The sequence below is a fragment of the Eurosta solidaginis genome, chromosome 3 (genome assembly GCF_040869045.1).
Source record: "Eurosta solidaginis isolate ZX-2024a chromosome 3, ASM4086904v1, whole genome shotgun sequence".
Lineage (NCBI taxonomy): Eukaryota > Metazoa > Arthropoda > Insecta > Diptera > Tephritidae > Eurosta > Eurosta solidaginis.
In genome coordinates, this window is record NC_090321.1 from 63,193,331 (window position 1) to 63,206,570 (window position 13,240).

The window sequence follows — 13,240 nt, forward strand, 5'->3', positions numbered from 1 at the left end:
ATCCCGATAACAAACAATTATTAACCCATGACTGGGCGATAACAAGCCGGTAACAAACCTATAACTCGACGACAATAAATCGATATTGATAATAAGCCGATAATAAAACAATAGTTTGTCGATATCGGGTACTACCGAAGCCAACAAAGTTCTTTCCAAAAATCTATGAATAATTTGCTTCTAGCAAAGCAGTTTCTTTTTCGGTTTAGATAAAATCCCTGAACAAGCTCTAGTTCAATAAAACCAAAACACTCGTGTTAAGAGAATTTCAATTGAAATTCAAAAATTGATAAACGAAGTGCAGAAAAGTTCAATGAAAAGTTACTTAGTTTCTGGCAAGCTTTTGGATTTAAGTTCAAATTCTAAACTTTAGTTGCAAATTTCTGAGATAGAACTGAAGTTGGTTTGCGCACTTTACAACGCTTTTGAAAGTGATTTTTTGGGGTGCTTCGCTAAGCTCACCTGAAGTGAACGAAGTACTTTCATGATATATATTACACTGATCGAAATGCTACTTAGCTGGTATTTTGTTGCGTAACGTTCGCTAATTAGGTGCGAAAAGAAAAATGCTGTCACTCTTTTTGAAGTTCTTTTTGTATTGGCTGCTTCGCTTAGCGGCCGTAGTGGCGGCTAATACGGAACAAAATAACAGTTAAGTCAAATTTCGTTCAGAGAAGCATAAGTCAGTTTTTACTAGGGTGCTTGGGTAGCTTCACGTGAACTTAGCAAAACACCCAAAAAAAGCAGTTTGAAAAGTGCAACTAATTTTTTCTCAACGCAACTAATAAGCGTATAATTTGCAACAAAATACTGACCTATTAATTTTTTGATCTGTCGCAGCTGCTTCGCTAACTTCACTTTCATGATGATTTCTTCACTTGGCTCTTATGCCGGGGAACTTATGCTGAACTTTGACCTAACGATTATCTAAATAAAGTGATACCACCCACACTAAACCCTTAAAAGAATATGATTCTATCGTTTTTATTGTTTTATTCTATTTTGTTTCGATTCCAATTTGATTTAGCTTGTGTACTTATTTTATATTCTCGATTTTATTAAAAAAATCCCACTTAATTAATTTAATAACTATTAATTTGCTATTTAAAAATAAAAACACAATGCACCTTAGGCGAACACGTCAGCTTAAAAGTCTAGTTTAGCTGGTTTGGCCGGCATATTACAAAACAAAAACAACTATAATTTACCATCACAACAAAACACTCTCACTGATTTTGCACAAAATTTTTTAAACTTAGCACTGATTCAGTTCAATTATTTTTGTTTATTTCATTTGTTTTTGCAACAACAACTTCGTTATTGCAGTTGCTTTGCGCTATCAATTCGCGGTAGGTGAACGTCGACAACTGCATTGTTACAGCAAAGTGGTGGAGCGGAGGCAGAGACAGGTACCAATGAAGAACGCGAAACTTGTTAAAAGTTTTTAATATAAAACGACTTAGCATGTGCATTGAAAAAAGAAGTCTTAAAAGAAAAAAAAAAGAAAAACAAAGTCCAAAACAGAGACAGCGTAACCACAGTCCGCTGTCATCAATAGCCAGTTGTTTAGTTTGTTTTAGCCACCACTGTACAAAGTGCATATGCAAGTGACGCGTTGCATCTCAGTTGCAGTTCTGGACTTTTGGTTCGTTATTTTGTATTTGCTTGCTGCGGCGGCTGCTGATGCAGTCTCGGCCAAAGTAGAACCAATGAAGGTGAACCAGAACATCAAAAAGATTTGTTTTACTTATAAGATTTTCTCAATATTATTGCATTATTCTTTTTGCTGTTGTTTTTGTTTTTAATATAATGCACTTTTGCTGCTGTAGTTGTATTGTTGTTGTTATTTTAATGTTGTTGCGCTTTACCTTTTTCCACTGAAATGCACACAGCTTCAAACAGGTTTTGTGTGTGCTCCCCAAAAACCAGACAAACCAAAAGCCAACAAACGTCCCCAGTTTTGTGGTGTACAACAAGCGCACCGAGAGCTCAGTCAAGCGATATAAAATTTAAAGGATTTTTGTTTGACTTGCGCGAAATGTAGATTTTGTAAATGCATTCAAAGAAGCTCGATATATATTTTTGTTGTTGTTTGTAGCATTTACATGCTTTTCGTAAAGTTATTGTTATATGCTTAAATATCAGTACAGACCCTGTAGGGAAATGTGGAATGCTTTATGGGGAGTGCTATCGATGTTGATGGTGCTTTGCCGGATGCAGATCCGGTACTTTCCGGTAACAAGCACCACAAACGTACTAGCCCGACCATCTCGGGAACGATTTGGTATGACCACATGCAACCTTCTAGGCCATACCACCTTCCCACCCGCTAGATCCATAAGGAACTTGGGGTCGCCAGAGCCTCGGCTGTTAAAAAAACTCGCCACGGCTAGGTGTGATTGAACTCTTTTACTTTCCTCGGAGATAATCGTTGAGGTTTAGTTCAAGACAAACCGAAAGTCAATCCAGAAATTTCACCATATTCTCTTCCAAGTCTACTGGCTGTCTAAGCTTTAGTGGGCGAGTTCTATATTCAAGAAAATGGCTTCACATTTTCATCAGAAAAATTGTGTTCTTAAGTTTCCGGAATTTCATTTATTTTTCTTCCTTAAGCATGATTGGTCGCCGTACCCCTCTTCTTGAGAGAACACGTACTTCAATTTCTTTTTACGGCCTCTTTTACACACTTGAGCAAAGAAGTTTATCAGACCAGTATTCTAGAATAAACCTATTCCCCCAAAAGCTTCCTTAATGGTATTCGAACAGTAAGAAAAAATAAACGGTTATTTACCGAGTCGCAAAGCAGTCACACTCTGAAACTCTACGCTTCAAGGGAAATCGACCGCTACTAAATTTGTCCAATTAGATCAATTGGTTCGAAGCCAGTAGGAAATAAATATTAAGGTTGTGACAAAAACGGTGAGAAAAGGAAGAACGAGGCACATGGACAGGGAAACTAATAACAGATGTAGAAGCATGGATCACGACAAGCTTTATCGAGGTAAACTACTACTGTACCCAAATGCTATCAAGAAATATTTGCACAGAGTAAAAAAGGCGGTTTAGGGGGCTTAGAATATATCTGCGCAGGTATGCCCGCCGTAGGAGATGACTAAAATATCCAAACGATTCAAAGGGTTGTGTAGCGCAAACCTTTCAAGGGGCTGCCAGCCAGTTTATAGCTTCTCCAACCCAATTGTCAACCTCACCAACTTGTGGCGAATCCTGTTTCTTAGCAGCCGAGGCGCCCCAAGATCCATGGAATTAGGGGATGGGGCGGAATGGCGTAGAAGGTTCAACGCGGTCATATTAAATCGTTCCCGGGATGGTCGTTCTAGTACCTTAATGGTGCTTGTTACCGGATCTAGTACCATCCACATCGATAACACTCGCCAAATCTTCGCGGGATGTCTTCATCGCTATAACAACGACAACAACAGGACGATGCTGCACACACTTTTTTCAAATACTCGCGAGGGAAACGAAACCAACAACTTCTCGATGAAGGATTCGGCCAAATCACTGTCGACAATGTTATAGCAAAAATGCTAATCGGCCCAGAAGAATGGCAACAAAATCAGTAACTTCGTAGAAACAACACTCAGCGCAAAAAAACGGGTTCTGGGCCCAGGAATAACAAAAGGCACTTAAAAAATGGGAAATACGGAACGCCACCACCCTGTAACGGTCCCGTTTGCTACAACGGCAGCTATTACGGTGCATTAGGCTTTATCCATGCCACCGTGCAAAAAAAAAATTTTTTTTGAGGAAGCACTTAATCCGATAAAACAGAAATGAAAGTCTCGGTTTTATTTCGATTTCGAATTTAAAAGTACCGGTTTAACTGTTATTGTCGTACTTAAAAGATACAATTTTTGGTTTGACGGTTATATTTGGATAAAAAAAAAAATAAAAAGTCGTGGTTCAACTTTTATGTTTACAATTAAAAAATAACAGCCCCCTTTTAATTGCTATTTTCTTTATTTAATAAATAAAAGTACCGTCTCAATTGTTATTTTTGGAATAAAAAAAAAATATAATAAAAGTCCTTTAACTTTTATATTTAAAGGTAAAAAGGTTCCGGTTTAACTGTTATTTTTGGATTAAGAAAATATATTTCCGGTTTAAGTGTTTTTTTGGACTTAAAAATAAAATTTTCGGTTTAACTGTTACATTTCCCACCCCGCAGAAAAATTATTTTTGCTGAAGCACTTAATCCGATAAAACTGAAATAAAAGTCCCGGTTTTATTTCGATTTCGAATTTAAAAAATAAAAGTCGCTGTTCAACTGTTATGTAAAGTATTAAAAAATAACAGTCCTCCTTTAACTGTTATTTTCTTAACTTAAAAAATAAAAGTTTTAATTGTAATTATTTGAATGAAGAAAAATAAAAATATTTAAAGTTAAAAAAAGCGTCGATTTATCTGTTATTTTTTTTGGACTTAAAAAATAAAAGTTCTGGTTTAACTGTTATATTTAGAATTCAGAAATAGTACTCCCAGTTTAACTGTAATTTTTAGAGTTGAAAAAAGTCAGCCTAACTGTTATTTTGGACTTAAAAAAAGTCGAAGTTTTAACTATTACTTTATTTCAAATAAATTTTAAGAAAGTGCAGGGCAGAGAAGCTCGACATAAAATCACTTCGGAGGTTATCGCGCCTAACATTTATTTATTTTTAGAAGCGGACTGCTTATTTTACTTAATTAAGATGAAAGTATAGTTGGTTAAAATATTTTTACTAATTTTTAAATATTTACTAATTTCAACAATTGCTTTCTTCTCTTTTACAGGTAAGCACCAACACATATCCAATATCATCAATTGCAAATAGCCAGCAATATTTGGAGGTAAAGAGCCTTACATTCATTCTTACATATTATTAAATGTTTATAGTTGATAAGAAATAACATAAAATTAAGTTAAATTAAAAAACAAATTTCTTTGGTTTCGCAGAAAAATTGCTACAACTGGTAATCAGTGAAGGTAGATAAGAAATAGTTAATAATTGACTTTAATTTGAAGAAGTTTGTGATGACCTTGAAAATTCTTAAGCTATCACTCTTCCCTCCAGTGATAACAAATTGTTGTAATTTTTCTACAAAATCAAAAAGTAGAAATAAATTTATCGATAATACATGATATGCCCGTAACAAAAACCAGTGTTGCAAAATGGTTTTCAGCTGACCACAATTTAGAAATAAACCCCCCCAAAAACCCAGATATTTTTGTTGTAAAATGCAATAAACCGAGCCTAACAAGATAAAAAGTGTGTATACTTTTGGATTTTTCATTTCGAAGAAAATTTATAATAATTATGAAAAATCGTAATTAATTATTAAAGACCTCAGAGATCTTGACTAAAATTGATAGAACTGCGAAACTGTATAACACGAATGTTTTAGAAATATTTAAGAAAATTGACGAAGCTTTCAATAAAATCTTTAAGCACTTCACAGTTTATTTTTTCGTTATACTATTTACGTAAGTTCTTTTTTAATGAATGAAAATAAAGGGAAAAAAATGTTTAGTACTTTTTTATTAAATTTTTATTCGTGAAAAAATTTGTTTCAACTTCCCATCGAATTTTCATTGTCTCAAATATTTGCTTTAAGTTTCATCTGCCTTAAAATTCTATACCAAAATTCGGTGTTCCCAAATGATTTTGATTTCGCTCATTGATTTCCTTAAAATACACTCAACGATTCGTATTCGCCCAAAAATTTCCCTTAAAATTCGCCGAAAAAAATGTATGAAACTTGTCACTGAAACTTGGCAGTGAAATTGTCCAGCTGAATCGCTTAGAAATTGTGAGCGAAATTTATAAAACTTACTTCAGCAAATGGTTGGTAAAAATGCTCCAACGATTTTTTCCCATAAAACTCGCGAACGAATCGCACAAAGATTTACTTAAAAATTGCCAACTAATTTTGGCGACAGGTATTCATAATTCTTAGTCTCAGCTCTGTGGCACCGACTGGATTTATATATGTCCACTCACTGAGTTCTCTTGATGCCTAAGTACGCTCATAAGAACTCACAAGGTGGATACTTGCCGTATAAGTCGCTGGCTTCCCTCATGACGTGGGCAGAGATTATAACACTTCAAAAATTCCAATAAAGTTTCGATTGCAATTAGAAAATATAACAATCATTGCAATCAAAATTCATTGCCTTAATTTTGTTCGTAAAATTAACAGGAATTAACTAATTGATTGCAATAACTTGTAGGCTATAATTATTGACTGTGCAAAAAATAATGATTGCGTCAAATGCAATAAAACAATTACTTGAATGTTTTTAAATTAAATTTTAGAATTTAACTATGTGTTTTTATATGCAACCGTAAAAATGATTGCAATCGATTTTTGATATTTATTTCAATCATTTATTGCTTAACGAAATAACTTTTTCCAGCTCTGACAGTAAAATTTTGACTGCGATCAGTAAACATGACAAGCATTGCCATCAAAGTTCATTGCTTTAATTTTGAAAGTAAAATTTACAGCCTTAAATTATTTTAAGTGATTGCTGTAGCTTGTTGCTTTCAAAAGATCTAGCTAATTAATTGCAATCACTTTTCGAATATAATCACTGACTGTGTAAAGATTATGATTGTGTCAGTACGGCATTTCTTTAAACTGAACTTAAGACTTAATCTATTTTTTTTATTGCAATCGTATAAAATGATTGCAATCGATAGTTTTTATTTATTTCTCTTTCTTTACAATCGCAAAAATTTAAATCCAAGTCATTTAGAAGCTCAATTATTGACTGCTTAACGATATTAATTTAATTTTCTTCAGCTCTGGCATCAAAGTTTTGAGCACAAAAGATGAAAACATTTGAACCGAACCGAGCATTTAGGAATTTTAAATTAAATTATTCCAAATTCTACTTATTAAAATTTAATAAGAAAACTAAACTAGAAACAAAAACTGAAAATAAATTGAATTTAATAGCAATGACACATTCGTAACCCTGATTTCGTAACCGTAACTAAAGCAGCAGAAACACTGGAAGAAAATAGCTTAAAGCGCAGCCGCGTCAATTGAAAGTCTAGAAGCAATTAAGTTAATAATCTCGCATAGCACAGCGTCTAAAAGTGTGTTAGTGTGTAAACAAACCCTGGAAAGAGTCGGGAAAGGAGGAAGTATACATTTATATTGGGTCCCTGGTCATATGCGAATAGATGGAAAAGAAAAAGGGGTAAGTTAAACAGGGCGCATCCCTCGAAGGTTTTACCGTAGAGTTTCCAATAAGATTTGGTGAGATCAAGAGCAGGCTAGATATGGACATATAGATAGATATATAATTTATTGAGGACTGCACTGCGACCATTGATCTATTGTGCCCCCCTTCACAGCACCTCATCCAAGCCGACTTCCTTGATGAACCCTAGAAGTTCTCTTGGTTTCACGGATTTAATATGGGAATGCTGTGGCCATGGTGAGCCCAGAAACTTAGCCCTGCGTCTTGAGATTGCGTCACATTCCAGGTGGATATGGTTCGCCGTCTCCGCACGATCACAAAATCGGCATGTGTTATTCGATCGTGTGCCCAGCTTATGCATGTGGCTGTTCAGTCTACAATGTCCTGTAAGAATAGGTTATCTTTCGGGAGGCCTATTATTGCCCTTTAGAGAGTTGTGCTATAACCTCCTAATAGTAACTTAGATTGTCTCAAACCTGGCATATCTCTCTTTGGGCCAACTGACAGGAACGGCTCGGGACCGCAAGGCTGTCCGCCTGCTCATTACCCTCAACTCCCCTCTGGCCGGGGACCCAGGCCAACAGTACTAAGTTGTGTGCTCCTAGTTGGTGCAGATTTTCTACACACACAAGGACCAGTGCCGACTATATTTCGAACGCCGAGTTTGCCTTGAGTGCGGCCTGACTGTCGCTGAATAAGGCGATTGTTTCATTGGAGTATCCGCGCTGGATATGATCGACCAAGCAGAAAAAGTGTGGACCCAAGCGTGGGGCTGCAAAGTATAGAAGATCATGTGCAGCTCTTACAACCTTAGACTAACTAAGTTACTCTTATCTTTAAAAAAAAGAGAATTGTAGGCTCATGACGGTTATTCTGACTGTACAATGCCTTCTGGCGTCACATGATTTCAAATTACAAAGTGCGGTTTGGAGGAAGAAACCATCGAGAGAAGAAACTCGTCTGTCTAAGACTCCAGCTATAAGGAGTAATTCAGCTATCAGATTTAGGAGCAGCAATTGGCATAGTTCCTTGTAAGCTTCTAGAATTTGTCAAGGGGACGGAGTTATATTTGGATTGGTCGTTAAAGAAACTTATAGTAACACTATATACTCATTCACCCTTTGTGAGGCCCTCACTGACCGACCAGTTCAACCTAACCTAACCCTCATTGCCTGGTCCAAAGATACACGCCACAAGCTACACTTTGCATGCACCTTTTGTAGCCACGCCTGCGTAACACTTCACATGTTCATGTTAGAGTAACTTCAATGTGAAATTGCGATTATTTTTTACACGCTTTCATTGCATTTGGGTGTGCATAAATTTCTATGCAACCGATTTTGCTGTTTGTATAATAAATTTCGCTGACCCACAAAACTGAGCTTACAAAATTCGTTCACACAAGCAACAAAAAGAGGCAAAACAAGATGAAAAAGTGTATATTGAGAAATTAAGTGAAACAATAGAAATGAAAAGATATAAATGCAGCTGTAAAGCAGAAACGAAGCAAAAAATGCAAGAACAACAACCTAAAATATCAGCGAAGATAACTTTCTGCCACAAAAGATATGTACCTTAATACAAAAAAAAAAAAGTATACCTGTGTATATTTTCAAAACCGCAATTTCGCCAGGCGAAAATAACGGCAAATAATGCAATGCAAAAATAATTATAAAAACAATAACAAAATTATCTGTTTACCTACCTGCCCCAACTTGTGCGACTTATAACCAGAATTCTGCTTGAGGCCACAAAACGTGATGCTGTTTACGTTGAGTGGTGGAACGTTGGAGGAGTAGTGATCGTTGGGAGTGTAGCAATCGACATCATGAATGCTGATTTTTTGATGATCAATACACAATGAAATTTCAAGTTTCAAGGCGAAGAGAACAAATGCATTTGTTATGTGCAATGAGTAGGGAACAGTGATGGAATTTTTGCCTTTAAAGTATGGAACGGAGCTATAGTCCTAAATTGTACCGAATTGAATGGTATGTTTTTGAGTCGAACAGCGATTTGACCTTGGAAAATCACACAACACCACACCTGAACGCCATCAACATACAAATAAACTGCGTACTGAAGCAAGAACCCCGCCATAGAATAGTACTCGTAACGCTAGACCTATCAAAAGCCTTTGACACAGTCAATCACAGAACGTTACTAGAAGACTTGGAAGGTCTTCTCTTCATCACAGTCTCAAAAGGTGGGCTATAAACTATCTGTGTGTCAGGTAAGCATTGGTGCAGTCAGGAACATAACATCGAAACCCAGAAGAATTAAACAAGCGCTGCCGTGCCGCAGCGTGGTGTCCTATCCCCTCTTTCGAAGCACTGCTACAACAACAAGAACATCCCCTCTTTCGGTCGGCAAGCATCGGCGCAGGAACGTAACATCAAAACCCAGAAAAATTAATCAAGCCCTGCCGTGCCGCAGTGTGGTGTCCTATCCTCACTTTTATTTCTTAAGCTCTCTTCTCCACGAGGAGTGTCCTACGACGATGCCTGCACGATAATGGCAATAGTTCCTGGGCCATCCAGTGTTGAGATTTGCTCTTAAATTAACAACCATCTCCCTAGTTTTTCCAGTTTTTTCACCTCCCGGCACTGTGGCACTGTCAGCGACCAAATACTCAGCGGACCTTATTTACAACGTGGACTTGGAAAATGTCCGCATTACGCTACCGACTGTCCTACATAAAAAAAAGCTGGGTGTGGCCTTCGATCAGCATCTACATTTTAGCGACCATGCAGCTGATATTGTTCATAAAGCTCAGAGCAGTAATAAAATCCTCAAGTGCCTCGCTGGCAGCACCTGGGACAAAGACAAAGAAACACTCATAGAACACTCATAAAGCAACTAGCCAGTAGCTTGTATGCTACGCGTCTCCGATATGGTTGCCGAGCCTAAAACAAAATACTCTGCTTCCTATAAAGAAGAAAAATAAAATGCTGAACAAATGGTTTCTGCTGAATACCCAGAAACCTGTGCATCCCAACGCCCATCTGATTGAAGAGGTACCGCCTCCCAGGAACTTAAGGAGTCATCTCCGCAAGTACTATGAAGAAATTCGGCTCTTAAAAATTCAGCCGTTTGAAAAAGAGGAGCATGATAATGTTCTCAGAACATCCATAAAAAGGCGTCGGATCACTATGCTCATGATTGTCCCATGGGGACGCGCGTCGCTCCAGCTGAACGTCGATCTGGATACTGTTAAACTTTTACTTATCTATAATCTACCCCGATGTCAATACCCAATGTATGTATGTGCCGCTTGAAATGTGTTCCCAACACCAGCCATGTTTTGAATTGCAATGTGGAACCAACGCCTCTAACATCCTTGTCTCTCTCTCCAGTCCTCTTGAAACTGCAAGTTTCCTCGGACTTTCGTTAAAGAACATTGATGACAAGTAGTGAGTGGTCGCACCTATTGGAACAAAAACAACACAAGGCCGCTAGGCACATTATTGTCATACATTTTTTACATTTGTTGAAGATTCGGTGTCCCACTCACTCTGATAGAGAATTCCGAATAGGGTTTTATTTGTTACTCCCATCGAGGGTAAGCTCGAAAATGAATTTAAAGTGTGTGCAGACAGAATACAAGTAGCCGAATTAAAAGAGACCCGCACAAAATAACATTCTCTCCTATGCGTTTCGGTGCTATTTTGCACCTTCTTTAGGGAGTAAGTGAGTCTGATATACATATTTGACACAGGACCAGTTTCCCTGAAGAAGGTACAAAATGGTACCAAAATGCAGAAAAGAAAAAGGTAAACTTCCATACAAAAAAAAAAAACGATGAAGAAAAATTTTCTTTGTCAACTAGTATCCAGCTCTCAAGAAAATTCATTCATTCTGCTACCTTTCTCTAAAGATTTTTAAGCAAATGTGCTCAGGGGAGCCCAGCCGCCAAACACCAACAAGGAATATCAGTCTAAATCCTATACTTTTCCGTAAGACTTAGGCTGTTATTCCTTATGACAACATGATACCAAATGTTGCATACTTTTCTGGTGGAGTTACATATTTAAAACAGTAACAAGTGCGCAGCCTAACTCTAATACTCTTACATGGTACTTAGACGGAAATATTTGTGCATCTCATTATTTATTGACCCTGTAAGAATACAGTCGATTAAATACCAGGAATAACATTGACTGTGTTTAAGAGTTTTTTGAATAGAATTTGCAATTCTTACTGAGTATAAGTTTCCTTTTTCTCTTGCTTAGTTTATTCTCTTTAACTTAAGTGCATTTTTAAATCAAATATGTTTATTTTAACACAAATCTGAAATTTTTCTTGAACGTTTTTTTATGATGCAGATATCGAGCTTAAAAAAATAAAGAAAAATACCATCCTCTTCCAAAGTCCAATATCCAAAAGAACTTACTGGTACCAAAGTAGTTTTAGCAGGAACTGTATTTAAAAAAGTACGAAAGTGACAAAACTTCCAACACTGCTGGGTTAAATGAGATGTAAAACAAACAGTGCGAAGAGAGAGAGAAAGTGGTAGCCGGTTACAGCTAAAGTAAGAGTAGTAGAGTTAGGATAGAACAGAGCACTAAGAGAGAACTTACATGTTCGTTTGCTCGCTGTCGATCGCGGCGAACTACATTATATTCTCTTTTACGTTTCTCCAGTTAATGACAGCTAAAATTTCTGGTATTTTCTTCCAACATTTTTTTTATACTCAGCTGAGCAGAGCTCACAGAGTATATTAACTTTGACGCATAACGGCATAAACTAATCGAGATAGATATAGACTTCTATATATCAAAATGATCTGGGCGAAAAAAGAAATTTATTTAGCCATGTCCATCCGTCCGTCCGTCCGTAAACACGATAACTTGAGTAAATTTTAAGGTATCGTGATGAATTGATTTGGTATGCAGGTTCCTGGGCACTCATCTCAGATCGCTATTTAAAATGAACGAAATCAGACTATAACCACGCCCACTTTTTCGATATCGAAAATTTCGAAAAACCGAAAAAGTGCGATAATTCATTACCAAATACGGATCAAGCGATGAACCTTGGTAGGTGGGTTGACCTTATGACGTACAATAGAAAATTAGTAAAATTTTGGACAATGGGCGTGGCACCGCGCACTTTTAAAAGAAGGTAATTAGAAAGTTTTGCAAGCTGTAATTTGGCAGTCGTTGAAGATATCATGATGAAATTTGGCAAGAGCGTTACTCCTAATCCTATATGTGAGCTAAATAAAAATTAACAAAATCGGATGACGAACACGCCCACTTTTTAAAAGTCCAATTTTAACAAAAACTTATAATCTTTACAGTATATAAGTAAATTATGTCAACATTCAACTCCAGTAATAATATGGTGCAACAAAATACAAAAATAAAAGAAAATTTCAAAATGGGCGTAGATCCGCGATAACTTGAGCAAAAATCGATATATCTGTACTAAACTTAGTCCACGTACTTATCTGAACTCACTTTATCTTGGTATAAAAATGGCCAAAATCCGACTATGACCACGCCCACTTTTTCGATATCGAAAATTACGAAAAATGAAAGAATGCCATAATTCTATACCAAATATGAAAAAAGAGATGAAACATGATAATTGGATTGGTTTATTGGGGCAAAATATAACTTTAGAAACAACTTTGTAAAATGGGTGTGACACCTTCCATATTAAGTAGAATAAAATGGATAAATTCTTCAGGGCGAAATGAAAAGCCCTTGGAATCTTGGCAGGAATACTGTTCGTGGTATTACATATATAAATAAATTAGCGGTACCCGACAGATGATGTTCTGGGTCACCCTGGTCCACAGTTTGGTCGATATCTCGAAAACGTCTCCACATATACAACTAAGGGCCACTCTCTTTTAAAACCCCTATTAACATCTTTCATTAGATACCCATATCGTACAAACAAATTCTAGAGTCACCCCTGGTCCACCTTTATGGCGATATCCCGAAATGGTGTCCACCTATAGAACTATGGCCCACTCCCTTTTAAAATACTCTTTAATACCTTCCATTTGATACCCATGTA

The 13,240-nt window shown here is 36.7% G+C and overlaps 1 protein-coding gene across 10 annotated transcripts in view; it reads left to right on the plus strand.

Annotated features, from left to right (window-relative positions):
- The window catches only part of sm (smooth), a 625,429-nt gene that overhangs the window by 166,093 nt on the left and 446,096 nt on the right, over window positions 1-13,240 (plus strand). For 8 of the 10 annotated variants that reach the window (XM_067772005.1, XM_067772006.1, XM_067772004.1 and 5 more), the window contains one exon: window positions 4,792-4,848. The exons of the other annotated variants lie outside the window; for them this stretch is intronic. In XM_067772005.1, the coding sequence (XP_067628106.1) occupies window positions 4,792-4,848 (57 nt within the window). The remainder of the gene's footprint in view (window positions 1-4,791; window positions 4,849-13,240) is intronic. 10 annotated transcript variants of the gene reach the window in all.